Source organism: Equus asinus, chromosome 13 (genome assembly GCF_041296235.1).
Source record: "Equus asinus isolate D_3611 breed Donkey chromosome 13, EquAss-T2T_v2, whole genome shotgun sequence".
NCBI classification, from domain to species: domain Eukaryota; kingdom Metazoa; phylum Chordata; class Mammalia; order Perissodactyla; family Equidae; genus Equus; species Equus asinus.
The window spans coordinates 19963965-19990354 of record NC_091802.1 but is presented as its reverse complement, the minus strand read 5'-3'; the positions used below and the strand labels follow the sequence as shown (position 1 = coordinate 19990354).

At 54.0% G+C, this 26390-nt stretch overlaps 2 protein-coding genes across 5 annotated transcripts; one reads left to right on the top strand and one right to left on the bottom strand.

Annotated features, from left to right (window-relative positions):
- Positions 1 to 503: 503 nt before the first annotated feature.
- Positions 504 to 18067, top strand: SARM1 (sterile alpha and TIR motif containing 1). Of its 3 annotated transcripts, XM_044744921.2 has the most exons (10): positions 504 to 1114; positions 6071 to 6689; positions 8443 to 8511; positions 8656 to 8868; positions 9171 to 9262; positions 9373 to 9608; positions 11562 to 11664; positions 11739 to 11928; positions 15830 to 15951; positions 16042 to 18067. In XM_044744921.2, the coding sequence occupies exons 1-10, from the start codon at positions 645 to 647 to the stop codon at positions 16169 to 16171; spliced, it is 2244 nt and encodes a 747-aa protein (XP_044600856.1). In that variant the 5' UTR covers positions 504 to 644; the 3' UTR covers positions 16172 to 18067. The 3 variants fall into 3 exon arrangements, with proteins under 3 accessions (XP_044600856.1, XP_014717592.1, XP_070338813.1); XM_014862106.3 differs by lacking the exon at positions 8443 to 8511; XM_070482712.1 differs by lacking the exon at positions 15830 to 15951 and having other exon boundaries at positions 16042 to 18056.
- Positions 18068 to 19677: 1610 nt separating this feature from the next.
- Positions 19678 to 26189, bottom strand: SLC46A1 (solute carrier family 46 member 1). Of its 2 annotated transcripts, XM_014862108.3 has the most exons (5): positions 25893 to 26186; positions 24608 to 25460; positions 22610 to 22693; positions 20844 to 21000; positions 19678 to 20299 (listed from the first exon to the last, which is right to left on the bottom strand). In XM_014862108.3, the coding sequence occupies exons 1-5, from the start codon at positions 26118 to 26120 to the stop codon at positions 20242 to 20244; spliced, it is 1380 nt and encodes a 459-aa protein (XP_014717594.1). In that variant the 5' UTR covers positions 26121 to 26186; the 3' UTR covers positions 19678 to 20241. The 2 variants fall into 2 exon arrangements, with proteins under 2 accessions (XP_014717594.1, XP_070338815.1); XM_070482714.1 differs by lacking the exon at positions 20844 to 21000 and having other exon boundaries at positions 25893 to 26189.
- Positions 26190 to 26390: the final 201 nt, after the last annotated feature.

Below are 26390 nucleotides of genomic sequence, written 5' to 3'. Positions count from 1 at the left end.
AAGGGCCTCAAGACTTGTACAGAGTCGTTATTATGATGGCATTAACCACTAGTACAAGGGAGGGTACACTCAACAGTGTTGCCCTCATATTCCAGCGTCTTGGGGGAAAACCAAGGCCGACCTCTACCTCTCCACCTGCGCCGAGCGGTGCGGGCCTGGGATGAACTATGGGAGAAGGGCCTGGCCAGGGTGTGGGCGTGTCTAGGGAAGGCTTGGGGGTGGGACTGCGCGGGCGGCAGGGGAGGAGCCCCCAGAGGCGGGGCGTCGGATCCTGCTCCGCGGCTTCTCAGGGGCGGGGCCGCTGCAGAGCATCTTTCTGCCAGAGGAGCCTGAGTTGGAGCCGCGCTTTGTTCTGGTTCCTGCCTGCTAGACCCTCCGGCGTCTGGGTCCATTCCTCGCCTCCTCTCTCCCTCCTCCAGCCCATCGCCTGCATCTACACCTGCATCCCCTTCCCCAACCGCTTCGTCCCAGATCCTGCCCTCACCCCTCCCTCAAACTTCTGACCAGCGCCCTTGACTGTCATCCCTCCCTCCTGTATCTTCTTCTCCCTGGTCCCTTCTTGGGTCCCCCTTTTCCCAAGGTCTGGGTCTCTCCGCCCGGCCCCGCCCCTCCAGGCTGGGGATGTCCCCCGCAGCCCGGCGTCCATGGTCCTGACGCTGCTCCTCTCTGCCTACAAGCTGTGCCGCTTCTTCGCCATGTCGGGCCCACGGCCCGGCGCCGAGCGGCTAGCGGTGCCGGGACAGGACGGGGGAGGCGGCGCGGGCCTCTGGTGGGCCGCGGGAGGCCATGGGCCCCGCGAGGTGTCGCCCGGGGCGGGCGCCGAGGTGCAGGACGCCCTGGAGCGCGCGCTACCCGACCTACAGCAGGCGCTGTCGGCGCTGAAGCAGGCGGGCGGCGCGCGGGCCGTGGGCGCCGGCCTGGCCGAGGTCTTTCAGCTGGTGGAGGAGGCCTGGCTGCTGCCGGCCGTGGGCCGCGAAGTAGCCCAGGGTCTGTGCGACGCCATCCGCCTGGACGGAGGCCTTGATCTGCTGTTGCGGCTGCTGCAGGCGCCGGAGCTGGAGACACGCGTGCAGGCCGCGCGCCTGCTAGAGCAGATCCTGGTGGCTGAGAACCGGTGAGGATGCTGGGCTGAGAGGAGAGCGCGGGGGTGGGGGTGGGGGGCGGTGGGGCAGCAAGAGTGGTCGAGTGCCTGGTCTGTCTTTCGTGTGACTCACACTGTGCCTTTACTGCTTCACCTGTACAATTTCTTGCACTACACCCCTCTTGGGGATCAGCTTGTCCATTTTAGAAATGAGGAACCTGAGGCTTGGGAAAGTTTAAAGACTTTCCCAGCGTCACACAGTGAACTAATGGTGCAGCCAGGATTCGCTCCCAGGGCTAGTGGGGTGAGGAATGAGACAAGGAGAGGAAGAATGGAGTAGTAGGACAGGAATCTGTCCCTGGTTCTGATGATGGAGATGGGATCCTATTGTCAATGCCCTCCTAAATCCACAGCCCTCCTCCCCACGGGCCTGGGTGCCCTTCTATGCTGCCTTCTCTCTGCCACTGAGTAAGGAAGAGAACACAATACTCAGAAAAGGGAGGATGGGTCTCCCCTTTCCTCTCTCTCCAGGCTGAAATGAGTGCTGACTTTCACTTCGTTTTACTTTCCCCCTTCATGCCACTCCTGTCTGCCTCCTGCTTCCTTCTTCTTCATTTTGGTCCACATAACAGGCCAGACATGATCTCATTCTGCTGCTGCTAATGGGGAACAGGAGGTTTTCTGCTGGGTTGAATGGGTCGGGGAAGAGGAAACCGAGGTGCAGAGCTGGGCAGGGGCCAGACAGAGTATGTGTTCTCTACCCCGTCCCCACATAGTGCCAAGATACAGTAGGTGGGGTCGCACTGAGGCCTAGCTGCCACTCTTGCTTGCCTCTTGGGGTCTTCCCTGGAATATGAGGACCCCTGAGCACCCACTTTCTCTCCCCTCAGCTACCAGAGCAGACCAGGCTGTCACACTCCAGTCTCATTCTGAATTCCTGGGCCCCTCAGGTCTGGAAGGGTCACTTTCAGTTCATGCAGCTCTCACAAGTGTTATGGGCATAGGTTAGGGGTGCTTTCTTTCCGACTTTCAAAAAGTAAAAATAACCTCATAGATGGTGGAAATGATACAACTGTCAAAAATTCATGAATGAAGCCATTTAAGCTGGGAGACCAAGTTAGGGTTCTGCTTGTTCAGCAAGTCATTAATCTCCCATATAACATCAGGTGTCCTGATGGGGATTGGCCATAAATTTGAAGGGCTCACAAACGGAGTGGGTGCTCACTGGACGTGGTGGGCCCAGGTTGGCGGGTGTGCCCTGTAGGCCTGGCGCGTGGGCTGGGACAGAGTTCCTGAGGAATGGGTGCAGCCAACACCCTAGGAAGAGGAGAGCTGCAAGATGCAAACAGCACTGATGTTTTTCAAGATTGAAAATAATAATCCTCACCAGGTTCAGAATTACTGAGAAAAGAGTCTCACTAACCAGTGTCCCTGGTCCTGAGAAAGAACGTGTGGCGCTGGCATCACTTCAGGACCAAGGACAGAGCCGAGCGCACCTGGTCGCGCGATCAAAATCCTCCCAAAGAAAGGCAGTATCTCCTCACCTGTCTAGACAGCGCGGGGAGGAGGCTGGAAGGGAGAGAAGGGGAGTGACACAGTGAGAATTTATGTCAATGAAATCTTGTCCTTCCTCCATCAACCAACCTCCTCTTAAAAGAAGCTTCTTCCATCAATGCACCCCCTCCTTTTGCTATTCCCTTTCCTGCAGCTCTCTTTTTCCCAGGGGGCTGCCACAGCCAGTGCCCAGGAGCCTAGGTCACAGCTCCCCTCACCCCCAAATACCAGGAGAAGCAAAACAAGATAGGGCCCTCTGAGCTTGGTTCCAAAATACCCAGAAAGGGCCCCATCTGACTGCTAGCCCTCGAAATTCACAGCCCATCCCCATCAGGGAACCACAATGAGGTTGAATGGTTTAACTCAGAGAGGTTAAATGGCTTCCCCGAGAATACACAGTGAATAAGTGGAGGAGACATGTTTAAAAGAAACCAGAAAACTATTGCACGTAAATTCAAAAAAGCACAGAGGCACAAAAAAGATACACACTTGAAAGTTCTTCTTTCCACCCAGATGCCTTCCCTGGAGGCAAACCAGTGAAACAAGTTTCTTCTATGGCCTTCCAGAGTCTATGCATATGCTAGTATTTGCACATATATGTACATTATATGTACATTCTTGTATATGTGTGTATATGTACCATTTCCCCTCCTTTGGAGCTGGGATTTGAACCCAGGCCACAGCCTCTCAGGCTGCAGAAGAATTGGGAGCTGAGTGAACAGACCTCACAACAAGCACACAGTTCAAGTTCTGTGAAGTGTCAAGTGCATAGGGAAAGGCGAGGGCAGGGGGTCAAGAGACTCCGAATGAAGTCCTCTCTCTGAATTGATGTTCCTGAGCAAGGCTTTCCCTTCACTGGTCCTCAGGAAATGATTGGATTAGATGATTGCTTAAGCACACCCTGGTGCTGATAGTCTCAGGGTTTATGTAGTCAGATTGTCCTGGAAGCACAAAGTATAAACAAAGGATCTTGAGCTCCGGAGAGAAATGTGAGTTAAAATTCCAGCGATGCCTCTCACCAGCTGTGTAACCCTGGGTGTGTCATGTAACCTCTCTGAGCTTTGGCTTTCTCATTGATAAAAGGAACAATCACCAGCTGCCCGAGTGGATGATTAGGACCCATCTATGCCTTTAGACTCCAGAGAAGCTCAGTGATCAGCTCAGCACAACTGTGCTGGCCTTATGCCATGTTCTGGGCTCAGCCGGGGCCTGCAGTGGGTGCAAAGCCACAGCACTGTGGTCACCATGGGGCTCACTAGGCAAGGACTCCATGGCTGGCTGGGCCTCCAAGTCTCTGGGGGTCACGTCACCTGTGGAAGACATCATTTGTGGAAGTCAGGAAGACAGGGAAATTTCACCTCTGCCCGGAGCGTGGCAACTCTCTGGCCTGCTCTGCTGGCCTCCAGGCTCTCTCACTTGGACACGTCCTTCTCACAGCAGCCAAATGAGTTTCCTGAAACCCAGGAGTGACCAGGTCACTCCCCTTCCTAAAGCCTTTCAATGGCTCCCCATTTGCCATCAAGAAAAGTACAAATGCCTTGGGATGGTTCAAAAGCCCTCAGGACTCTTTCTTCACTCTCCCCTTGAACCCCCAGCCTCAGTAACTTGAAATGGCTTCACTTCAGCATGGCCGAGGCAGGGGCAGGTCCCTAAGCGCACCAGCTCTCAGACATCTCCAAGTCTTTGCATACATCTATGCCTAAAATGCAACCCCACTCCTCCTCTGGACTAATATCTCCACCATCTTTCTGACTTAATCCCATAGGCAACTGTTCAGCATATTTAACGTGTGTCTTTCTATCTGTGTTCTGGTAAAATCTTTATTCTTGTTTTGTGTGCATGTATTTCCCATCTACACAAATGGTGCTGTGTTATATAGCACATTCTATTTCTTACTTTTCCCCACTCAGCACTGTGTTTTAAAGATCCCTCATGTTGCTATGTTACCATCTGCTCAGTCACTTGTAACTGCTTCCTAGTCCTCCAGAGTGGGCACCTGCCCATCTTGCCTCTCCACTCTCCCAGGCTTGACACCGGCCTGCTACCAGCTTCCCCCATCACAAATAACACTGCAGCGAACCACCCTGTCCATTTCCTCTTGTGTATCTGTGTGACAATCTCATTGAGATATAAACCCAAGAGCCTCAACCTCCACCTACAGAGCTTCAGGTTTCGTAGCCCTACACCTCGCAGACCTTCCACATTACCCAGCTTCTGCCTTCTCCTGTCTAATAGATGTAAAGTGATAGCTGTTTAAATTTTCACTTCTCTGATGACTAGTGAGTTAGAGCATCATTTTATTTGCTTGTTAATATCTTGGATTTCTTCTTTTGTCCTTTGCCCATTTTCTTTTGGATTTACTGCCTTTTTCTTATCAATTTGAATATTTACCTATGTATCCTATATATGAATCCTTTGTTGGTTTTATCTTTTTCCTTGTTGGTCTTAGACATCGCAGGTATCTCTGGCCCTCTTTCTATTCCTCAAACGTGCTGAGCTCATCAGCCCTCAGGGCTTTTGTCCTTGCTGTTCTCTCTGCCTGTTAGGCTCTTCTCCCACACACTTGCAGGCTGCGGTCTCTGGATATTTCACTCTAAGATGTCACCTCCTCAGACGTAGCCCTCCGCTCAGGCACTCTCCATTGCATCACCGGTTTTGCTAGAATTATGGCCATATCACTGATATCCTGTTCCTTCATTGTTTACTTGCTTATGGTTTGTCTCTGTATATGCTGTGTATAAGCTCCAGTCACTCTTAGTCACTGGTCAACTTCAGCCCCTAGTGCAGTGGCTGGCACTCAGTAGGTCCTCAATATACGTCTGTTGAATGAATGAATGAATACCCCCCAGTCACACAGCATGGCATGAAGAGAAGTTTGAAGGCAAGGCTAATAAGAGTGGTGGACTTCAAGGGACGCTTCAAATGAGGATAAGAAGTTAACATCTATTGAGTCTTTCCTACGAGCCAGGCGCTGTGCTGAGGGAGCACTGTACGTGGATTATCACATTAGTTCTCATAATAACCCTATGGGCTAGGTATTCTTTTTATCCTATTTATGAGATGAGCAAACTGAATTAGAAAGATAAAGGAAGGTACCCAAGGTCCCACAGCTAGAAAATGGCAAAGAAGAAACCAGGACCCAGGGGATCTGCTCCAGAGCTAGGGTTCTTAACCACCACACAGACTGCTTCTCCAGGGGAGGGTTTGGGGAGGAGATGGGTGCCGCCAGGGTGAAGCACCCTCAGAATCAGAGAAGTCTGGTCCTCCCAGGACAGGAGATGAGGCGGGCAGGCAGGGAGGATAATGCTCTCGCTCATGTCCTATGTAACACTGGTGAGGCCCAGAGAGATAAGTGGCCAGGCTGTGGCCTCCAGGGGGCAAGCCGAGCACCCCAGGCGACAGTTCTACTGTCCCCGTCCCACTTTCTCTCGGCAGGGACCGCGTGGCGCGCATCGGGCTGGGTGTGATCCTGAACCTGGCAAAGGAGCGCGAGCCGGTGGAGCTGGCGCGGAGCGTTGCAGGCATCCTGGAGCACATGTTCAAGCACTCGGAGGAGACGTGCCAGCGGCTGGTGGCGGCCGGCGGCCTGGACGCGGTGCTGTACTGGTGCCGCCGCATGGACCCGGCGCTGCTCCGCCACTGTGCGCTGGCGCTGGCCAACTGCGCGCTGCACGGGGGCCAGGCGGCGCAGCGGCGCATGGTGGAGAAGCGCGCCGCCGAGTGGCTCTTCCCGCTCGCCTTCTCCAAAGAGGACGAGCTGCTGCGGCTGCACGCCTGCCTCGCCGTGGCGGTGCTGGCAACCAACAAGGAGGTGGAGCGCGAGGTGGAGCGCTCCGGCACGCTGGCGCTAGTGGAGCCGCTCGTGGCCTCGCTGGACCCCGGCCGCTTCGCCCGCTGCCTGGTGGACGCCAGCGACACCAGCCAGGGCCGCGGGCCCGACGACCTGCAGCGCCTCGTGCCGCTGCTCGACTCGTCGCGCTTGGAGGCGCAGTGCATCGGGGCTTTCTATCTCTGTGCAGAGGCTGCCATCAAGAGCCTACAGGGCAAGACCAAGGTGGGTGCGAGGGTGGGATCGGGCGGGGGTTAGAGGGCGTCTGGGAAGGCTTCCCAGAGGAAGGGACAGTCAACTGCGACTTCAAGTACACATAAGTATTAGGTGAAGCAAGGAGAAGGACGAGGGACCGACCAGTCATTCTGGCCTTGAAGGCAAGACCAAGGTTTTTAAGGAGGGGACACTGTTGCTTGGAGATGGGATTGGCAGGGCTGAGGCTGGAGGCAAGGGGACCAGATAGGAGGCCATGGTAGGGGGGCAGTTAGGACAGTGGAGGTTGGGGACTGCGGCATGACAGCAGAAGCAGAGAGAAGCAGACTGATTCCAGAGGTGCTGAAGAGATAATAAGGACTTGAGTGACTCGGTGAGTGGCTCGGTGAAGGAGAGGGAGGGGCTGAGGATGACTCCTGGCTGTGGACATAGATAACCTAGTGGATGGTGGCAGGTGGTACTGAAACAAGGTGAACTGGGTGAGAGGCTTGGGGGTGTGGGGGTGAGTTCACTGGGACAGATTGGGTTTGAGGTGCCTGAGAGACCAGTTGGGGAGCTCCAGTGGGCCATTTTGTCATTTGGGTCTGGAGTCCAGGAAGGAGCTGAAGTATACAGACAGAGGCTTGGGGCAGGATATCAGCGTGTCGGCCAGATAACTCCCACCTGAGTCTCAAGAGTTCCCATGCCCACGGCTAGATTTGAAGCCTTTGCTCTTTGCTTCACTTGCTGTGTGACCTTGGGTACCTGGCTTCCCCTCTCTGGGCCTCTCTCCATGCCTCATTTTTTTCCTCTGGAAAATGGAAAGAGTGTACCACAGCAGCAGTTCTTACCCTGGATGTGGGACTAGTAATAGTTAAATTATCAAAAGTTCATGTTTTTTGCTTTTTAAATATTACAGAATCAAGATTATCCCTATAACGTCACTCTCCCGCCTTTGCATTCCTCTGGGGGCTTTCGGGATCAGTGACAGCTGGTGCACAGGAAGTGGTGCACACTGCCTGGACCACTCTGTCTGTTACCAGGGCTGTCATCTGGGGCCACTCAGAGGAGTGTGTCTCACAGATGATTGTCACTCATTGTGTGTGTCCCCACAGATCAAGAAGAGACTGTTGTGTTAGGGGGTCTCTGAGGCCTCTTCCAAGGTCCAGTGTTCTAGGACCTTCTGATTCTCCTCTCTGTGCCCCAGAGTTGGGCTGTGGGAGGACTGGCTTTACAAAGCAGGTCATTCTACTTTGGGAGAAGGGTCTTGAAGGGAAGTAGGGAGTGAAGTCCCCAAGGATTGGGTCTGGGAAGCAGCCATGCCCACCAGCTCTGGTACCCTTTTCCCAGCAAGGCCAAGTGAGTGCAGTGCAGTAAAGACTTAGTGAGCCCCCACTCTGTGCCCTGCAGTGTGCCAAGTATGGGATTTTAGGGGTGACTAAGACATGACCTCAGCTATCATCCAGTGGAAGTTGTATTATCAACTAATGACAGTGGCATTCAGAGTGTGGAACAAGGCCTAACTGGAGGTATGGGCCAAGCTGTGAGGGAATCAAAGCAGGCTGCATGGAGGAGGTGATTATCAATTTGGACTCCAGTGTATGAGTAGGACTCCCACAAGCAGGCTGGAACACCATGGGCTGAGGCCCAGAGGTGGGATCACCTTCGTCGTGGGTGGATGTCAGACAAATGCGGTTGGTGCAGGAGAGGTGAGCTGGGACTGGTGGGCAGGGGCTGCACTGTGGGGGGCCTGGTGGCTGTACTGAGAGCGCACACTTTATCCCAGGACGGAAGGAAGCTGCAGAAGGGAGACATGAGGAGGACCAGCTTCCGGAGGGGGAATCCACATGACTGGGTGATTTGTTGGATGAAGGCAGGGCTAGGGCAGATGGCTAGGGCACTTTCAGGGGTGAGAAGAGGCGAGGGGAGGGACTGGGCACGTTTGGGGGTGGCTGGCGAGCTGGTGACTCCAAGACACCCTCTCCCCACCCCTCTCTAGGTATTCAGTGACATTGGCGCCATCCAGAGCCTGAAACGCCTCGTTTCCTACTCCACCAATGGGACCACGTCGGCGCTGGCCAAGCGCGCGCTGCGCCTGCTGGGCGAGGAGGTGCCGCGGCCCATCCTGTCCTGCGTGGCCAGCTGGAAGGAGGCCGAGGTCCAGACGTGGCTGCAGCAGATCGGCTTCTCCCAGTACTGCCAGAGCTTCCGGGTAGGGCCGCGTGGGGCTGCCTTCCCGGAGTCGGAGCCGGCGCATCCCCGAGGGCGCGCGGCCGCTAGGGACGCCCTGCACACAGGCAACTGCGCCCCCTCCCGGCCCGCACACCCACAGGGCCAGGGTGGCCTTTCGAGGGTGGGGACCCTGTATTCAGCCATTTTCAGGGTCACTCGGCTCTAATATGGGTCCCATCCGCCTCCTCCATCGCCGTCCCCAGTTCCCTCCTCTTGCATCTTGTGCTTTGGGTCCAAGGGCTGAGGATAGGAGCCCATCCTTAAATCTGACCCCTCTCCCAGGAGCAACAGGTAGATGGCGACCTGCTTCTGCGGCTCACGGAGGAGGAACTCCAGACCGACCTGGGCATGAAGTCGGGCATCACCCGCAAGAGGTATGGAGCCTCCTGCCCGCCCCCTGCCCGCGAGGTCTAACTAAATGCCCCCTCCGCCACCAGCCAGTCCCGGATCGGGACCTCAGCGTCCTCTCCTCCCCGGGGTGCAGATTCTTTAGGGAGCTCACGGAGCTCAAGACCTTCGCCAGCTACGCTACGTGCGACCGCAGCAACCTGGCTGACTGGCTGGGCAGCCTGGACCCGCGCTTCCGCCAATACACTTACGGCCTGGTCAGCTGCGGCCTGGACCGCTCCCTGCTGCACCGCGTATCCGAGCAGCAGCTCCTGGAGGACTGCGGCATCCGCCTGGGCGTGCACCGCGCCCGCATCCTCTCGGCCGCCAGAGGTCAGCCTGCCTGCCTGGCACCCCACCCCTGCCCTAGCCCTAGCCTTGGAGGGGCGAGGGGAGACACGTGGTGGGGCCTCGGAGCCTCGCTGCTGTTTGAGTACATGCGCTCTGCCAGACTGGACTCTGAGGATGCAAAGATGACTATGTTGCGCTTTGCCCTCAAGAAGTTCCCAGTCTGAGGTGGGGAGGAGGGTGGGAGTAAGGCTGGTATATAACAGGCTGTCACTATGGCAGGAGGCATGCCCAGGACTCCAGTGGGCCCCCGGAGGAATCATTGCACCCTGTCCACCCAGGTCTAGGCATTTAGAGCATGCTGGACCAGGTCTTGAAGGATGTACTGGGCGGGAGGGCGCAGCAGGAAGGATGTATTGGGGGGCGGGGGGCGGGGCGCAGCAGGAAGAGCAACCCAGGCATAGGGAGCAGCACATGCAAGCGTGGAGGTAAGACAGAGCATGGAGGGAGCGACATGGGATATGGGTGGGAAGACAGGGGCTTATCCTATTAGCCAACAGCTGACAAAGTCTGGGTTCTGGAAGTGCTTTAGGGAGGTCATGAGGGCAGAGTGGATTCTAGGGCTCTAGCAGCCCTATTCACTTATTTATTTTAATTTACTCTTTAGCTAATATTTATGGTCAATTACTATATGCCAGGTCCCATATTAAGTTTTTAACAGATATTATCTCATTAATCTCTACATCCACTCTATGCAGTGACCATTAATTTTTTTAAATCAACTTTTAAAAAATAAAAATAAAAGGTCTAATTGAACTTAAAAGTGTTCAGTTTGACGAGTTTTGAAAAAGCACACCCCTGAGTGACTACCAGCATAATCAAAGTTAAAGAATATTTCCATCAAGGGTATTAATTTTAAAGATGATGAAACTAAGATTTAAAGAATTTAACTACATTTTCCAAGCTTATAAAAGCCATTAAATAACAGAACTGAGATTTGAACCTCCATCTTTCTGCTTCATACACAGACAAATATTGTCTCTGAATGTTAAGTCTGAATATTATAAGAAGATGAATTCTTTCCATTCACCCATTCGTTCAGCAAGCACACACCAAGCTCCTATCGGGGACAAGGGACTGGGCTTTCGCCCCATTCTTTTGTTTCAACCAAAGCAGATCCACTTTCATCATTTTTACGTTGCAGCTCCTAATAAAATCCCATTTTTTAAGAAACAGGAAGGTCCTATGACAAAAACAGCTTATAGTTCTCTTCTATGGGAAGTATGGAGCCATGCACATTTTTTAAGTGGGGACAATGACACACTTAGACTTGGATTTTAGAAAGATCCCTCTGGTAGCTGTGCAAACAGATTAGACTGGGCAAGTGTGAATTGGGGGAGACCACTGAGGAGGCTGGAGTTGGGGGCCTGGACATAGGAGGGCCCTGGGGCTGGAGTCCAAGATGTTTGGGAGGAAGACTCCATAAAGCCCGGCGCCTGGCTCTGAGCACTGGACGTCAGCTCCACGAGGGCACCGCTGGTTTGCTTTGTTCGCTGCTGTATGCCCAGCATTAAGAATAATGCCTGGCACATGGTAAATATTTGCTGAATGAATGAATGAGAGGCAGGAGACGAGGCTGATACCCAGGTTTCTGGCTTTGGTGGGAAACCGGGAAGAAGGGGATCATGGGAGGATCTGGGAGGTGTTGGTTTGGAGCGCCTACGGGCAGCTGGCCATGCAGGTCTGGAGTTCAGGAGAGAAGGCAGGGCTGGAGGTGGGTATCAATGTCCCTAAAACACAGTGCCTGCCTCCTGAGAGGGACTCACCAACAGTTAGCAGCCTTCCTTCCTGTAAGCCCCATCTCTCTACCTCAGTGCCCCTTTTTGGAACAAGACACCCTGCCTGGGCTGAGAAGGCCGGGTGGGCAGGGGATGATGCCCCTCGTGGGGAGTGATGGGGAGGAGCCTCCCTCACCAAGCTGTCTCTTGCCTGCCTCAGAAATGCTGCACTCCCCACTGCCCTGCTCTGGCTGCAAGCCCGGTGGGGACACCCCGGATGTCTTCATCAGCTACCGCAGGAACTCAGGCTCCCAGCTGGCCAGGTGAGGGGGGGCCGGCAGCAGACAGCCTGGCTCCTTGGGCCAGGCCAGGGCATTGACACAGGACCTCTTCACAGCCTCCTGAAGGTGCACCTGCAGCTGCACGGCTTCAATGTCTTCATCGATGTGGAGAAGCTGGAAGCAGGCAAGTTCGAGGACAAGCTCATCCAGAGTGTCATGGGTGCCCGCAACTTTGTGCTGGTGCTGTCGGCCGGGGCACTGGACAAGTGCATGCAGGACCATGACTGCAAGGACTGGGTGCACAAGGTAGGTGCTGTCCTCTGTAGTCCCAGCATTGGCCTGTGGCCCAGGGGACAAGGTCCTCTTCCCATTCTTTCTCGTCTGCACACCCCAGCAACCTCCATGGCCCAGGTGGAAGTCAGGAGCCATAGCTCCAACTGTAAGAGGACGTTAGCAAGTCACTTAGGCTCTCGGAGCCTCAGATTTCTCATCTACAAAATGGGGATAACTTACCTGTCCTATTCACCTTGTAGGATTGTTGTGAGGGTCAGAGATGGATGAAAATGCTTTGAAAAATAGCCTCTGTGAGGGAAGGAGGGGGAGCAGGAGAGCATAGTAACAGGCACAATGGAATCGTTCAGAGCACAAAGCTATGAGTTTGAATCCTGGCTCTGGCCTTGGGCAAGTTACTTAACCCCAATGAGCTTCATGTTTATTACTGTAAAGTGAGATAATTATGGCACTTAATTCCCTAGGATATTGTTAAAGGACTAAAAGAGTTAGAATTTGTGAAGTGCTTAGCATAATGCCTGGCTCCATAGTAACTGCTCTATAATGGCAGCAATTATTGTTATTAATATAATGACTATGAGTGCTACTGCTGTTTAATTCACCATTGTATCTTCAGTGCCTGACACAGTAGAAACTTATTGATACTTGTAGAATGGATGGATGGATGGACCCATGTCACATCTGCAGGTTTTTGGGGTTTTTTTTTTCGCTTTTTCTCCCCAAATAGCCGAGTACATAGTTGTATATTTTAGTCGTGGGTCCTTCTAGGTGTGGCATGTGGGATGCTGCCTCAGCATGGCCTGATGAGCGGTGCCACGTCCGCCCCCAGGATCTGAACTGGCGAAACCCTGGGCCGCCGAAGCGGAGTGCGCAAACTTAACCACTCAGCCATGGGCTGGCCGTATCAAGTTTTTGTTCTTAACCAGCTGGGTGATCTTAAAGAAGCCATTATTCCTCTCTTGGCCAGCCTCTGAATCTGCAAGAAGCAGTGTGCTGTCTTTGGTTTTGTGTAATTCTAGATGAAACAAATGTCTGAAGATTCCCAAATAAATTTCTGCCAGGTCAGAATTCATCCACATTCTCAGCAGAGAAGCAGAGGGCTTGGTTGAAACAGCCCTGGACTTGGAATCTGAAGGCTTGAGTTAGACACCTGGCCCCTCTTGGGCTGAGTGTGTGTGTGACTTGGGAGCAAGTCCCTTCTCCTCTCTGGGCGTCCTTCTCATTCGTAAATGGAGAGGTTGCCCAGAAGCCAATCAAGTTTGCAATTATGCAGGTTTTTCCCCTAGGAAGGCTCTGCTCTACACGGGTGCTTGGCACCCATCGTCGTCCCAGCAGACGGCACGGAGGGAGGAGGCAGGCAGGGTGGAGGGAGCCTGTGCCCTGGACCAGTCCCAAAGGCTGCATCATCCCTCCTTGATTGTTTTTGCCTCTGGTTTTAAAACTGCTTTCCCCGAAGCCCCATTTAGTGGGTAATCAATATGGAAAACCACAAGTGAACTGCACTCAAGAAAGGCCAATCCCTGTGGTTCCCCCTTGAAAGGGAAAAACCGTTCAATAAGCACTTACCAGAGCACCCATTAATAGTAAGCAATATCCTCAGAACAACCTTGTGAGGTAGGTTTATTACCTCACTTTACAGAGGAGGAAATAATAACATATTATTGATTAAGCAGACACGGCCTGCTCGGTGCCGTTCCCACACTCGCCTCGTTCCTCTGGACAATCCTATGTGAGAGGGACTGTCATTAACCCTATTTTATATGTGAGAAAACAGAGGCTTGGAGAGTCTGTTGTTTTTGCCTCAGGTCACAAAGCCTGTGTCAGAGGCTTGATGTAAACCCAGATCTGATGATGCCAGAGTGCAGCCCTTAACTGCTCTGCTGTGGTCTCATTCATTTATTCACTCATTCATTCCTTCATTCATTCATTCAGCCAGCCAGCCAGCCATTAAGTATTTAGCAAGGGCTGACTATGAGCAGGGCTTTGTGAAAGATGCTGCGATATAAGGTGAGTAAAGAACAGACATACTCCCTGCCCTTAGGCTCGTGGGGGAGACAGGTATTAAGTAAATTACTCATTAATTAATTTAACTTTGCAACTGTGGCACGTGCTGCAGAGCCTATGAGAGCCTGTAATAGGGGGATCTGACCTGGTCAGGGAAGTGAGGGAAGAGTTCCCTGGGAAAGTGTTGACTGAGCTCAGATCAGAAAAACAAGTAGGCATGAGCTAGGTGAAGGGGCAGGGAAGAGCATTCTAGACAGAGGAAACAGCACACGCAAAGGCCCTGTGCAGGGAGAGAGGATAGCAAATATAAGGGGCTGCAAGGTCTGTGTGGCTGGGAGGACAGTGCAAGGGTGGACATTGAAAAGTTAGCTGTGGCCAACCACACAGGGCCTTCAGACCACATTAAGGAGTTTGAATTTTATTCTAAGAGCCATGTAAAGTCTTGAAGAGTTTTAAGTAGGGGGCAAGATGATCAGATTTGCATTTTGCAAAGAGTAGCCAGGTGAAGGGGCAAGGTAGAGAACAAATTAGAGGGGGCAAGAGTGAGTGAGGAAAGACTGGTGGAGGATAAAGATAAGGGGGTTGGTGGGGCCTGCCCCGTGGCCAAGTGGTTAAGTTCGCGCACTCCGCTGCAGCGGCCCAGGGTTCGGATCCTGGGCGCGGACATGGCACCGCTCATCAGGCCATGCTGAGGCGGCGTCCTACACAGCACACCCGGAGGCACTCACCTCTAGAATATGCAACTATGTACCGGGGGGCTTTGGGGAGAAGAAAAAGAAGGAAAAAAAATGATTGTCAACAGATGTTAGCTCAGGTGCCAATCTTTAAAAAAAAAAAAAAAGGTAAGGAAGTTGGAGCAGGGCGGTGATGGGGCGGAGGTAGAGAAAAATGGGTGGATTTGAGAAATGAATAAGGAGTACAATTGGCAGGGCTTGCGATGGATCAATTTGGATGCAGGGCATGTGATGTTTTTCTTCAGACACCAAATCGTGTGGGATTTTTCTCACACCAACAACCAGTTCTCCAATTTGTCAATGCCAACTGGGTGTCCCCCAATTCAATTCAGTTCTGATACTGACTACCCAGAGCGAGGGTCCGACTCCACAGGTTTTAGGGCTCAGCCCCACAAGTCTGCCCTCACTTCACATGCCAGTCCAAAGTCCTGGGTTCCCAGGCTACCCACACTTCTGACTTGGCTACAAATTCAGCAGTTCCTATGATGCCCACCTCAGGTTCAATAATTTACTAGAATGATGCACAAAATGCAGAAAAGCACTTTTCTTAACTATTACTGGTTTATTATAAAAGATATGACTCAGGAACATCCAAATGTAAGAGATGCACAGGGCAAGGGGTGGAGGTGGAGGCGCGGGCAGAGGAGGCATGAGCTTCCATGCCCTCTCCCGGCTTCCCTCCCAGCTCCTAGATGTGTTCACCAACCCATCCCATCCCTCGGGGATTTTATGGAGGTCTCATTATGTGGACATGATTGATTAAGTCATTGGCCATTGGTGATTGAACTCAATCTCCAGCCCCTGTCCCCACACCCTGAGGTGTGGGGGTCAGGGTGGGGGGCTAAAAGTTCTAACCCTCTAATCATAGCTTGGTCTTTCTGGTGATCAGCCCCCATCCTGAAGCTATCTAGGCACCCCCAACCCCATCATCTGGAGAGTCCAAGGATTTTAGGAGCTCTATGCCAAGAACCTGGGACAAAGATCAAATACTTATTTTTTGTTATATCATAAGGGGTGAGGGAGAAGTCAAGGTGGACTTCAGGACCAGCATCCCACCCTGGGCTCAGCCTCGGGCTATTGGCCCTCCTAGTGTCTGCCTGGCCCCAGGATCCCTGGATGAGGACTCAGATGAGGACCTGGATGAGATCTCTTCCTCCTCCTCTCTCTTCTTTCTCCAGGAGATCGCAACTGCTTTGAGCTGTGGCAAGAACATTGTGCCAGTCATTGATGGCTTCGAGTGGCCGGAGCCCCAGGCCCTGCCTGAGGACATACAGGCCGTGCTCACCTTCAATGGCATCAAGTGAGGAGGGGGGGGGGTGGGCACACAGGCCCCCCCAGCTAGCAGTTCCCTCTGCCCAGCCCCCTGACCCACCAGCCTCTGTGCCCACAGGTGGTCCCACGAGTACCAGGAGGCCACCATTGAGAAGATCATCCGCTTCCTGCAGGGCCGCTCCTCCCGGGACTCGTCTGCAGGCTCCGACACCAGTTTGGAGGGTGCCGCACCCATGGGCCCAACTTAACCAGTCCATAATTCCAAGTCACAGCCCTGCTGTGACACCTATTTCCATTGTCCCCCGGAAGGAGCAGCTCTTCACACTGGCCTCCCCAGACTGATACAGTCTGGGCCCTTCTTAGGAAATGGCTCTTCCCTCTCCCCTGCCCTCATGGTCCACCTCAAACCCAGCTTCCTCAGTATCTGGAAAGGAAGGGAAGCCAGCCACTGGGAGTGCTAAGGTTGCACGCTCCCCCCAAGGCCCTGCCACCAGGTTCTCTGTCTCAGGTGGTGGGGTCATGGTTGGTGACTGCTCAGTTCTGGACACACTGGAGATTGAGCGTTTGCTGCAAACTGCCCCGTCTCCCGCCCTGACCGCAGCCAGCTTGAGCAGGCGAAAGGCCTCTGACAGGAATTAGGACAATCCCCAGCCAAGCAAGGGCCTGGGCCCAGTAGCCAGGCGGGGATGAGAGTCCAGTGATGGCTCTCCACCTAGACTCTGCCTGGCCCCTGCTCACCACTTCCTGCCACCTCGTGGCCTTGCCCTGTAACCACTCAGTGCCCTTAGCCAGCCTGGCCTGGTCCCGAGTCCTCGCTCAGCCTTCCTGAGGTGCAGCCTCCCCGAGGTGCAGCCTCTTTTGCCACATCTGGGGGTCAGGGACAGGCTGAGCTGGCCCTCTGGCTGGCGTGCTGCTGCAGCTAGCTTCCCTGCACTCTCTGGTGCACGGGAGCCCCCCTGCTTGGGTAGGGGACACCAAGTCTCAAAGGGCAGCTAGCCACACTACCCACGCCTTGGTGCTGTGCCTCAGGCTCCTGCCTAGCCTGGCCCACCTGGCTTCCCCAGCCCCTCACGCAAGGCTGCCCACCCACTTGCTCAGGGACAGGCAGGATGAGGCAGCCCCCCACGGCAGTAGCCATAGCCTGGGGAGAACCTGCAGCTCCCTGGGAAGAGGCAAGATCCTGAAGAAGGGCAAGGGGTGCATTCGAATCATCTGGAAATTTTGCTAAAATTCCATTCAAGAGACCTGGGGCAGGGCCTGAGTTTCTGCATTTCTCACCAATTCCCAGGTGAGCCAATGCTGGTGGTTAAGGACTTAAGTAGCAAGACTCTGAAACACACACCCCTCACAGATCTTCGCCATTTCCACGCCACGCCACTCCATGGTCTCTGATCAGCACAGCAACCCTACCCTGTATCCTCATCTCCATTTTACAGCAAAGGAACTGAATGATGTGCCCAGCTTCCCGAGTCATTAGTGGCAGCCCCAGGACCCAGACCTGGCCTCCTGGTGCTCAGTCCACTGACAGAGGGATTGCTCTCCTCAGAAGCATCCTGGAGGCTGCGCCCGGGCAGGGCTGCGGCTCCACAGACAGCTGCCTTCTCCCCTGCCCCAAAGAAGCTAGTAATGGGGAACAGGTTTTTGCAATGAAAGGCTGACCCAGGGGCTCCGCAGAAATAAATGAGCAGCAATGTCCCCCTGCCCCTTCCTCCACTAGGGCAGGACAGCAAGAAAGTACCCTCCCTTGTGGGCTTATTAACCCAGGCTTCAGCTAATGCGGTCAGCTGGAATGTGCCAGCCTCTTCCCTCCTGAGGGCACTGGGGTCACACCTCAAGGCTGGCTCAGCACCCAGAGCTGCCTCCCACAGGCGCTGGCCAGGTCACTCCTAGCTCCTGAGCCACATCATCAGAAAGTTGAAAGTCTCGCTCCAGGCTCGGAACCCCTTCCCTCCCTGCCAAGGAGACTGTCAAAGCCGGTCCTGGTCCCAACCCCGGCTTTCACTGCACTTTTTCCTCCTTCCTCCATGCCACGCAAGAGCCCACCAGTGCCAGGCCCTGGGTATGACGGTGACTGAGGCAGACTGGACGTAGCCCTCACAGAACAGAGACAATAATAATACAGTGTGATGAGTATCCTCCAGGGGAAGCTTTCTGGTTTTTTGTCGCCAGTCGCCCTCCCTCCGGAGGTTCCCCGTGGGCAGTATTCAGAGAGGGCCCTGTTTCTTTATCTGTTTGGTACTCCCTCCACTGCTGCCCCACTCCTGTCTCTCTGGGGAATCAGAGTCCAGCCTCCAGCCCCAACCAGGGCAGCTGAAGTGACAACCCTCCCCCCAGTGTGTTCAGGGGCCTGCCTCCCCTGCCGTGACAAACTGCCCAGCTCATGACAAACTGCCCAGCTCGCAGCCAGGGCAGGCACCTTGGCCCTCACCTTTCATGTAGGCCTGGCCCCACAGGGCTGGTCCTGAAACAAAGGGCTGAAAAAAAGCCTTCCCCCCAAAGCCAGCTCTGACATGGGTCTGCAGGGTCAGGGTTTTCTGCTTGGATGGGCTGTAGCTGCTGCCCCCGGGTCGGGGCTGAGTCAGCTAGGTCAGCCCACCTCACCCCACCCCTCCCTGGGACCAAGAACTGCTCAGGGACACTGAAAGGTCAAAAGTCCAGATCCAACTCATTCATCCTTACCCCAGGTCCATGAGGAGAGGCATCTCATTCTAGAATGCACAATGCAGGAAGGATCTCAGAACGTTATCTAATCCAGTGTTTGCTAACTTGTCCAACCACGATCAGACAATTTGGGGCATGGCTGATCTAAGCCTTCGTAGAGGGGTTTGCTCAAGGCTACACGCAAGTCAGAGGCAGTGCCGGGAGCAGAGCCCAGGCCTGAGGCCAGCCCAGGGCCTTTTCCCACCCTCCTCACTGCCTCATGCTGGGACAGTCAGTGAAGGCCTCCTTGCTTCAGTCTCCTAATAATAGAGGGGACGGTGAGATGGGAATCTGGAAACAGGCCCAGCTGCAGAGGCCACAGCTGACCCTGGTATGCCCTGGACCACCCCCATTTTACCTGTGTGATGTCCAGGCAGGAAACTGGCTGGCAGGGCAGGTGAGAGAGAACGAGGGTAGAAATGGCAGCAGGGGGCCAAACCCTGTGGCCAATTCTGGTTTGAAGAGTCAAGTACCCCCTGATTTGGGTCTGGTTGGGGGCTTATGGCCCTCGTCAAAGCCACTGCCTTAATATTGAATCCAATTCTGCCTTTCAACTTCAGATCCAGGCTTTCCTAATGCCCAAATATGGGCCCCTCAGTCTCTGGGAACCATCTCCAGGTTCCCGTTGACCTACAGATGCACAAGGGATGGTCTCAGCACATGGCCCTGCTGAAATGCCGAGTGATGGGAGGCATCAGAAGGCTGAGTGTAAGAAAACGCGATTCTGCTTGGGCTGGTGTAGCCAGGAAGACCAGTGTAGGTGCCTTCAAGGAGTGGATCTCTGACTGACCCTCAGGAATGAGCGGCCAGGGCTCTGCCCCGAGCCTCTCCAGTGGCCTGATGCAAGCCTTCCAGCCCTTCATCTCCCACAGCTCGGGAGAAGAGAATGGGCAGCCAGATGAGGTCTGGGCTGGCCATACCCAGTAGGAATCCCTGGCTGCTCAGGGGCTCCTGCCCAGCCCAGCAGTTGCTGCTGGCTGACCTGATGGGCAGACTGGGAACAGGAAAACACAGGGCCCACAGCCCAACACCTTGACCAGAAGGTTCACTTCAGTGTGATTCTACCGATTTATTATTACAGTTGGCACTGTGAAGCCCAGGGGATTGATTGCCACCCAGACACAGCAGCACTCTCCCTCCAGACGGCACCAAGTCCCTCCCACAACCCTTCCTCACCACAAAGCCTAATAGGTACCATAGTCATCACTAAGGAGTGACTGGTGGCTGCATGCCATGACCTCAGCACTGTGAGCCGTGCAGTTTGAGCTGGAGCAGAGATGCCATCCCTCATGCTTCAAGTGGTCCCTGAGTCGTCACCTTCATCAGGACCTCTCCTCTCCCCCAGAGGGTTCCATGTGATTGAGGGCATAAAGGGTAAACAGACCCTATTCCAAATGGCTTCCCTACTGCCTGCCCTGGAGTGGGACTGGGGTACAATTCTAGATGCTGGAGTCATAGGCTGGCGCAGCTGTGGATGAGGTGGGGCTTGGTCTAACTTGACCACCATGCCCTCTGAGGGGAGCTGCCAGACTGCTGTGGGCTGGGGTCCTAGATGCATGCTTCCAGCTAGTTGTGCTCACTTGGCTCCTCTTGCCCTCTGTCTTCTGGCCCAGGCAGATCAGGGGCTCTGGGGAAACTGCTGGAATTCAGGGTGAGGAGTAGCCTTTTCCAGCATCCTGTGAGAGACCAGAGAGAGAGTTCAGATTTGACAACGGGGGGGACCCTCAACTCCTGGAGAAGTGACGCAGGCTTTATTGGGTGGGCTGGTACAGGTATCCCCCTCCCCAAGCTGGGGGGCGGGACAGGGCAGGGCTCTGGAAAGTGCTTCTTAAGGCTATGGGGGAAGAAGCCAGTGAGCAAGGCTAGCCTGTGGCCCAGCCACAAGCAGCCGAGGAAGCTCTCTGGGCTTCCCTTTGACACATTTCTGCACCCGTAGTTCCATCTGCAAAATGGGAAATGGGGGGGCATGAGGGGAACTGGGGGAGAGAACATAGCCTTGCCAAAAAGCAATGTTAGCTTGACCCTTCCCTGCTGCCCCTGGGAAATGGCTCCCTGGGGATTAGGCAGCCATCTGCAAGGGGAGAGTCAGGCTGGGACTGAGACCCCAACAGCGGAAGGCTTTCAGGAAGGAGGCTGCCATTTCTGGTTGGGAAGAGGAGGAAGAAAAGGAAATCATTGGGATAAAGGGCATTATGAGCTTGGGTCAGAGCCCTGCATTACCCAATCAGAATGGCTGGGATGAAGAGGAGGGCAGCTCCCAGGAGGAAGGGGAAGCCCTTCATGAAGTTCAGAGTGGCTGGGTAGAGCGAGTTGAAGATGCCAGAGGCCGTCAGCATGGCCAATGCATTCACACAGGCCACAGCAGAAAAGAGAGCACCTGTGAAGAAATAAATACCACACTCTGGAGTTTGAAAGACCTAGATTCAAATCCTGGCCCCAAGATTTTGTGGCTGTGTGATCTGGGGCAAGTCATTTAACCTCTCTGAGTCTCACTTTCCTCCCCTATAACTCCTACATCATGTGTTGTGATAAGGATTCAGTGAGGTCATGCATGGAAAGCACCTGGCACACAGGGGCTATAAAACAAACGGCTGTTATTAAATTCACGTGTTAAAAATACATATGACATCTTCTAGTGAAAGCCTGACAAAAATGGGTTTTGGTTTATCCTATTCGGAATCACCCCTGCATGGTCTCAGTGATCAAGAAGCGAGGGGGTTTTCACCACCCCAGCCTCACACAGGAAAACAAATATTTCACAGCATCTAAAACATGATGGAACTGTCAAAAGTATGTGAAGTCAGCTATATCTCCCCTTTGGGATTAATAGCTGGGTTAAATTCCAGCTCCAACACTTATTAGCTGTGTGATCATTGAATAAGTCACTTATCCTTCTGGGTTCCCATCCCCCTTCAGTTAAATAAGGATAATACCTATCTCATACACTGTTGGCAACACTAAATCTGCATGCAAAGCACCTAACACAGGGCCTGGCCCCCTGGAGGTGACCAGTTAGTAAGGGCTGTTCTTTTCTCCTGTTCCCCTTGACATCTCTGGGCACAGTGAAGGTGCTAGGAAAAAAGCTTACTGAGCGAATGAATGAATGAAGGCCCAGGGGTTATGGGGACAACAGAAGCCATGGTGGGCCATACATAGCACCAGAGTCATCACCAGACCCTCGTTCCAGGGCGGATGGGGAAAGTGCATGAGCCAGATGTTTCCAGATTGAGGTCTAAAGACTCAGAGGCCTGAGCAGCTATTCTTTATAGATATGCCGGCAGAACCCAAAGTTTGCAAAATGAGCAACAACCCAACAGAAGTTGAGATTAAACTGTGTCAGACTGTCTGAACTAGAAGGGACTGGAGATGTCATCAAGAGCAAACCACTCACGTTACAGATAAGGAAACAGGCCCAGAGAGGGAAAGGGACCTGCCCAAGATCACAGAGCCAGTGGGTGACAGAGCCACGACTAAAACCCAGATCCTAAGACCTGCTGCTCTTAAAAATGGTCATGGGTCTGCATCCTAGCTCCACCACTTACTGAGTGACCCTCAGTGAGAGAATTTAACCATCTGGGCCTCTGCTTCTTCATCTGTCACCTGAGGCCAATGAAATCTACACCACAAAGTTGTTCGCTGCCTCTGAACTTGTATGCTCTGACCCCAGTGAAGCAGGAACTCTGGCATCATCACTTCCATTTTACAGATGGAAAAGGTGAGGTCTGGCAAGAGTAAATCCTTGCTTGGGTTACCCAAAAGAACATCATCGTGCTCCGCTGACTGCGAATTCCAACTCTGTGGTTTGAAAGCCAAGGCACTGTGGTCCCCTGCCAGGCCTGGGGAACCTGACAGAAGTGTCTTTGTCTTGGCTATTTACTTCTCCAGGGCAAGAGAGAGGAAGGTAAGCTGCCTCCTGGCCCACAGCTGCCCTCTGCCCAGTTCAGGCAACACTGGGCATGAGGAACCAGATGCAGGCCAATACTCACCATGCTCTGAGTGGAGCACCATCTTAGAGAGCTTGGCCCGGATGACAGGTGTGGTGACTAACGACAGGAAGAGCAGCCCGTACCCTGTGGAGAAGAAACAATCACAGGAAAATGGAGGTGGAGAGAGGGGTGCCCAAGAGAGATGTAGCAAGATGTATCCTGTACATGTTCCATGTGGGGCTCAGGCTAGACACAGGAAGAACTTCCTTGATGGTGAAGGAGAGAATGACCAAGGAGGAATGGAAAACCACCCTTCTCAAGGCTTGGGCGACCTGCTACCTCTTTCATGAACGAACGCTGATTCCCCACCAATTGCATTCTTATAAGAACACCTCTTGTGGTCACAGCAGGTGTCACCCATGCACCCAGCACTTAATAGGGAGGTGGCGGGGCACAGAAAACAAGCCTGGGCTTTGGAGTCAGCCCTGAACCCAGTCAGTTCAAAACCCGATGCCATCGCTTACTAACTGTGTGGACTTGGGCCTGACTCCTATCTGTAAAAGGATAATGAGGCCTTCATCACAGGAAGGTTCTGGAGGCTGAATAATGGCCCCCCAAGATATCAAGTCCTAATCCCTGAGCCTGTAAGTGTTGCCTTCCTTGGAAAAGGCATCTTTGCAGATGCAATTAAGTTAATGATCCTGAGATGGAGAGATTATCCTGGATTACCAGGTTGGGCCCTAAATGCAATCACACGAATCCTTATGCAAAGGAAGCAGAGGGAGATTTGACACAAATAGAACAGAGGAGAAGGCCATGGGACCACAGAGGCAGAGGTTAGGGTGATGCAGCCAGAAGCCAAGGAATGCCAGCAGCCACCAGAAGCTGGAAGATGCGAGGCACAGATTCCCTCCCAGAACCTCCGAAGGGAGTGTGGCCCTGCTGACACCTTGATTTCGGCCCAGTGATACTGATTCTTGATTTCTGGGCTCCAGAGCTCCGAGAGAATAAATCTCTGTTGTTTTAAGCCACTAAGTTTGTGATAATTTGTTACAGCAGCCACAGGAAACGAATACATGAGGTAACCTCCATGAAGAGTGTGGCAGAGCGGGTACCCAGCAGATGCGGGTTCCTCTTCCCTTTGCGTTTACTCGCGGGCTTACACTGTTTCCTTCATAACCACTTCCCTTCCCCGTGTGACTGCTGCCTCCTCAGCAAAACTGCAAACTCCTAGAGGAGAGTGGGTATACGATGAGGCAGGTGTCAGGCCCCCAAATCCCACTCTGCTGAGGCTCCCCAGCGCAATGACAGCGTCTTCATCATCTCTGCACCCCCGAGGGCCATGAGCCCAGCACTGAGCCCAGGGGACATGCAGTGGGCAGGACAGAAAGGCACCTGGTCCCCTTCAGCCTCGCCGTCCAGGGAAAAAGCCAAGTTAAGAAATCCGTGATTACTGAACAGCTGACTTTGTACACAAAGTATTTTAGGGCTCTATCAAAATAAATCCGTTCCTTGAAAAAAGTTAATTTCCTCATTCCCAGCTGCCCCTCTCCCACCCAAAAAAGGAAGAAGAGAAGAACTAACGCAAGTAGGAATTTGACATCTGTGGTTTGAGAAGACTGGCTTTTTTAAAAACTCAAAGAAGCTGACCAAGGATATTTGAGGTAGGTCCTGTGATTCTTATCAGAGAAGTGAGTATTAAGGCATTAATGGCATGGACTTTGTTAAAAAATACCATGAATATAGGCTGTGCTAGGCCAAGGAGTGAAGCAATTAGTGTATGACCCATACTTTTGTCTTTTGCTCTATCTTACTAACAATATTTATGGTTGATAATGTGGAATAATTACTTTGGCTATGGAAGGTCGATATTTTCCATATTACGAAGATGGCATTTTTATGAGGTTTCTTAGTTGTCTGTCCTCCGGTGCAGGCTGGGAGCATAATGATGTTTCCAAAGACACAGGGATGAACGATATTTGGGGGCAGCAAGTGGCTGGCCCCCAATTTTTACCCAGTGCCTCTGGGACAAACTGTTCCTGAGCCCACACACTTTACCTGTGAACATGAGGGGTGTGATGGTAGCAAATGCAAAGACCACCATCCCCAGGATGTTGAAGGCCAGGCCGATCTCAGCCACCCAGGTGTCAGCCAGGCAGTACTGCAGAAGCCGCAGGACCAGCAGGCTGGTGAGGTACGGGAGGTGCTGAGCCGCAGAACCATAGCCGATCAGCCTGGAGTCCCAGCAGAGGGGTGTGCTCAGTTCATAGAGGGTCAGGATGTCCTGGGCCCCAAAGTGCACAGTGATCACCACGAAGATGGCCAATGAGTACAGGGCTAAATGTTTCCTGGACTTCTCCGGGGCTGGAGTCACGTAGAGCTGGACAATGGATCGGTGGTGACGGAGCGTGAAGAGCCGAGCACGTGTCGGCTCCTTCACCGTCTCACCAAAGCAGAATGCTGCGTAGAGAGTCATGGCTATCAGCAAGGCCAAGGCCAGCCAGAACGGGTTGGCATAACCCTGGGCCCGGAGCCAGTGGCCCCCAAGGAGGCTGGCCAGCATCCCTGCCACCCCGATGCATGCTTCCAGCAGGGCCATTCGGATGGTGCGGTTGCGGTTGGAGCTGACATCTGCCACAGAGGCAAAGCCAGCAGCCAGAAGGCCACTGAAGTCACCGAGAAGAGCACAAAGGATGCGGCCCAGAACGAAGTAGCCGACGTGAAGCTGAAGCTGCACCACAAAGATGGACACCAAGGCCTGGAGCAGCAGGCCAAACGAGGCCAGCACCAGCAGCGGGCGGCGGCCCACACAGTCACTCCAGGCGCCCAGCAGGGTGGACGAGAAGAGCCCCACCAGGAAGCCGCCCACGTTCGTGTAGAGGGTCCAGTGGGAGGTAAGGGTCTCCACTTCCTGTGGGGGCATGAGTCTTACCAGGGTGCTACTCCTCACTCTGGGTTGCCCACCCCCTAAACCATCACCACCCTGGGAGATACAGGGATGACGACTTTCTTTGGAGCCTTAAACCTCAGAGAATTTTAGTACCACTCTTAAAAGCTGACACTGGCGAGGGGTATGGGAAAGGGCCCAAGGGCCCATTCTCTTACTTTTACCCTCTTTTGTTAACCCTCAAGGTCTTGCTTTATCTAGGTCAACTTCGCGCGTCCCCACGCCGCAGTTCTCCGCCGGGCCGCAACTTTGCTCTGGCCCCGCCCACAACCCAATACCCAGAACCCTCGAGATTGCCCCCCACCTTTACGCAGGCCCCGCCCCCTGAGCTGCCCCCACGCTCCAGCCCAAGGCCCGGCCCCTGCCACGCTGCTCGCTCCTCCCCGCCGCCGCTACCTGCATGATGGGGTCCCCGCTGTGGTTGCCACAGTTGCCCCTGTCGCGGGTGCCATTGTAACCAAGGTCGGCACTGAAGCGGTGCCACAGGTACTGCGTGGTGAGCGGGCCCTGCAGGACCAAGGCGAAGTTGGCAAGGAAGACGAGCGGCTCCACGGGGCCTCGGTACAGCACGGCCCCCGCGGGCCGGGCGCGGGGCTCGCCCAGTGGGCTCGCGCGCCCCTCCATGCGCGTTCGCGGCGGCGCTGGCGCGGGGCAGGAGGCGGGCCTTTCTGCGCCTGCGCTGAGCGTCCCTTTTTTTTTAAGAGTCTGGCGGGGCGGGGCCAGGGCAGCTGTCCCTCTCGCTGTCGCCGCCCGCTCCAAGCTGGTGATGGCGTGCGAGGGGCCCGCGCCCTAGGCTCTCAGGATGACCTCACTTGCAAACAGTGAAAGGATAGCGCCCTGCAGCTCTCCCTCCCAAGCTCAGAAACATAACAATAACAAGAATATCAATAATTA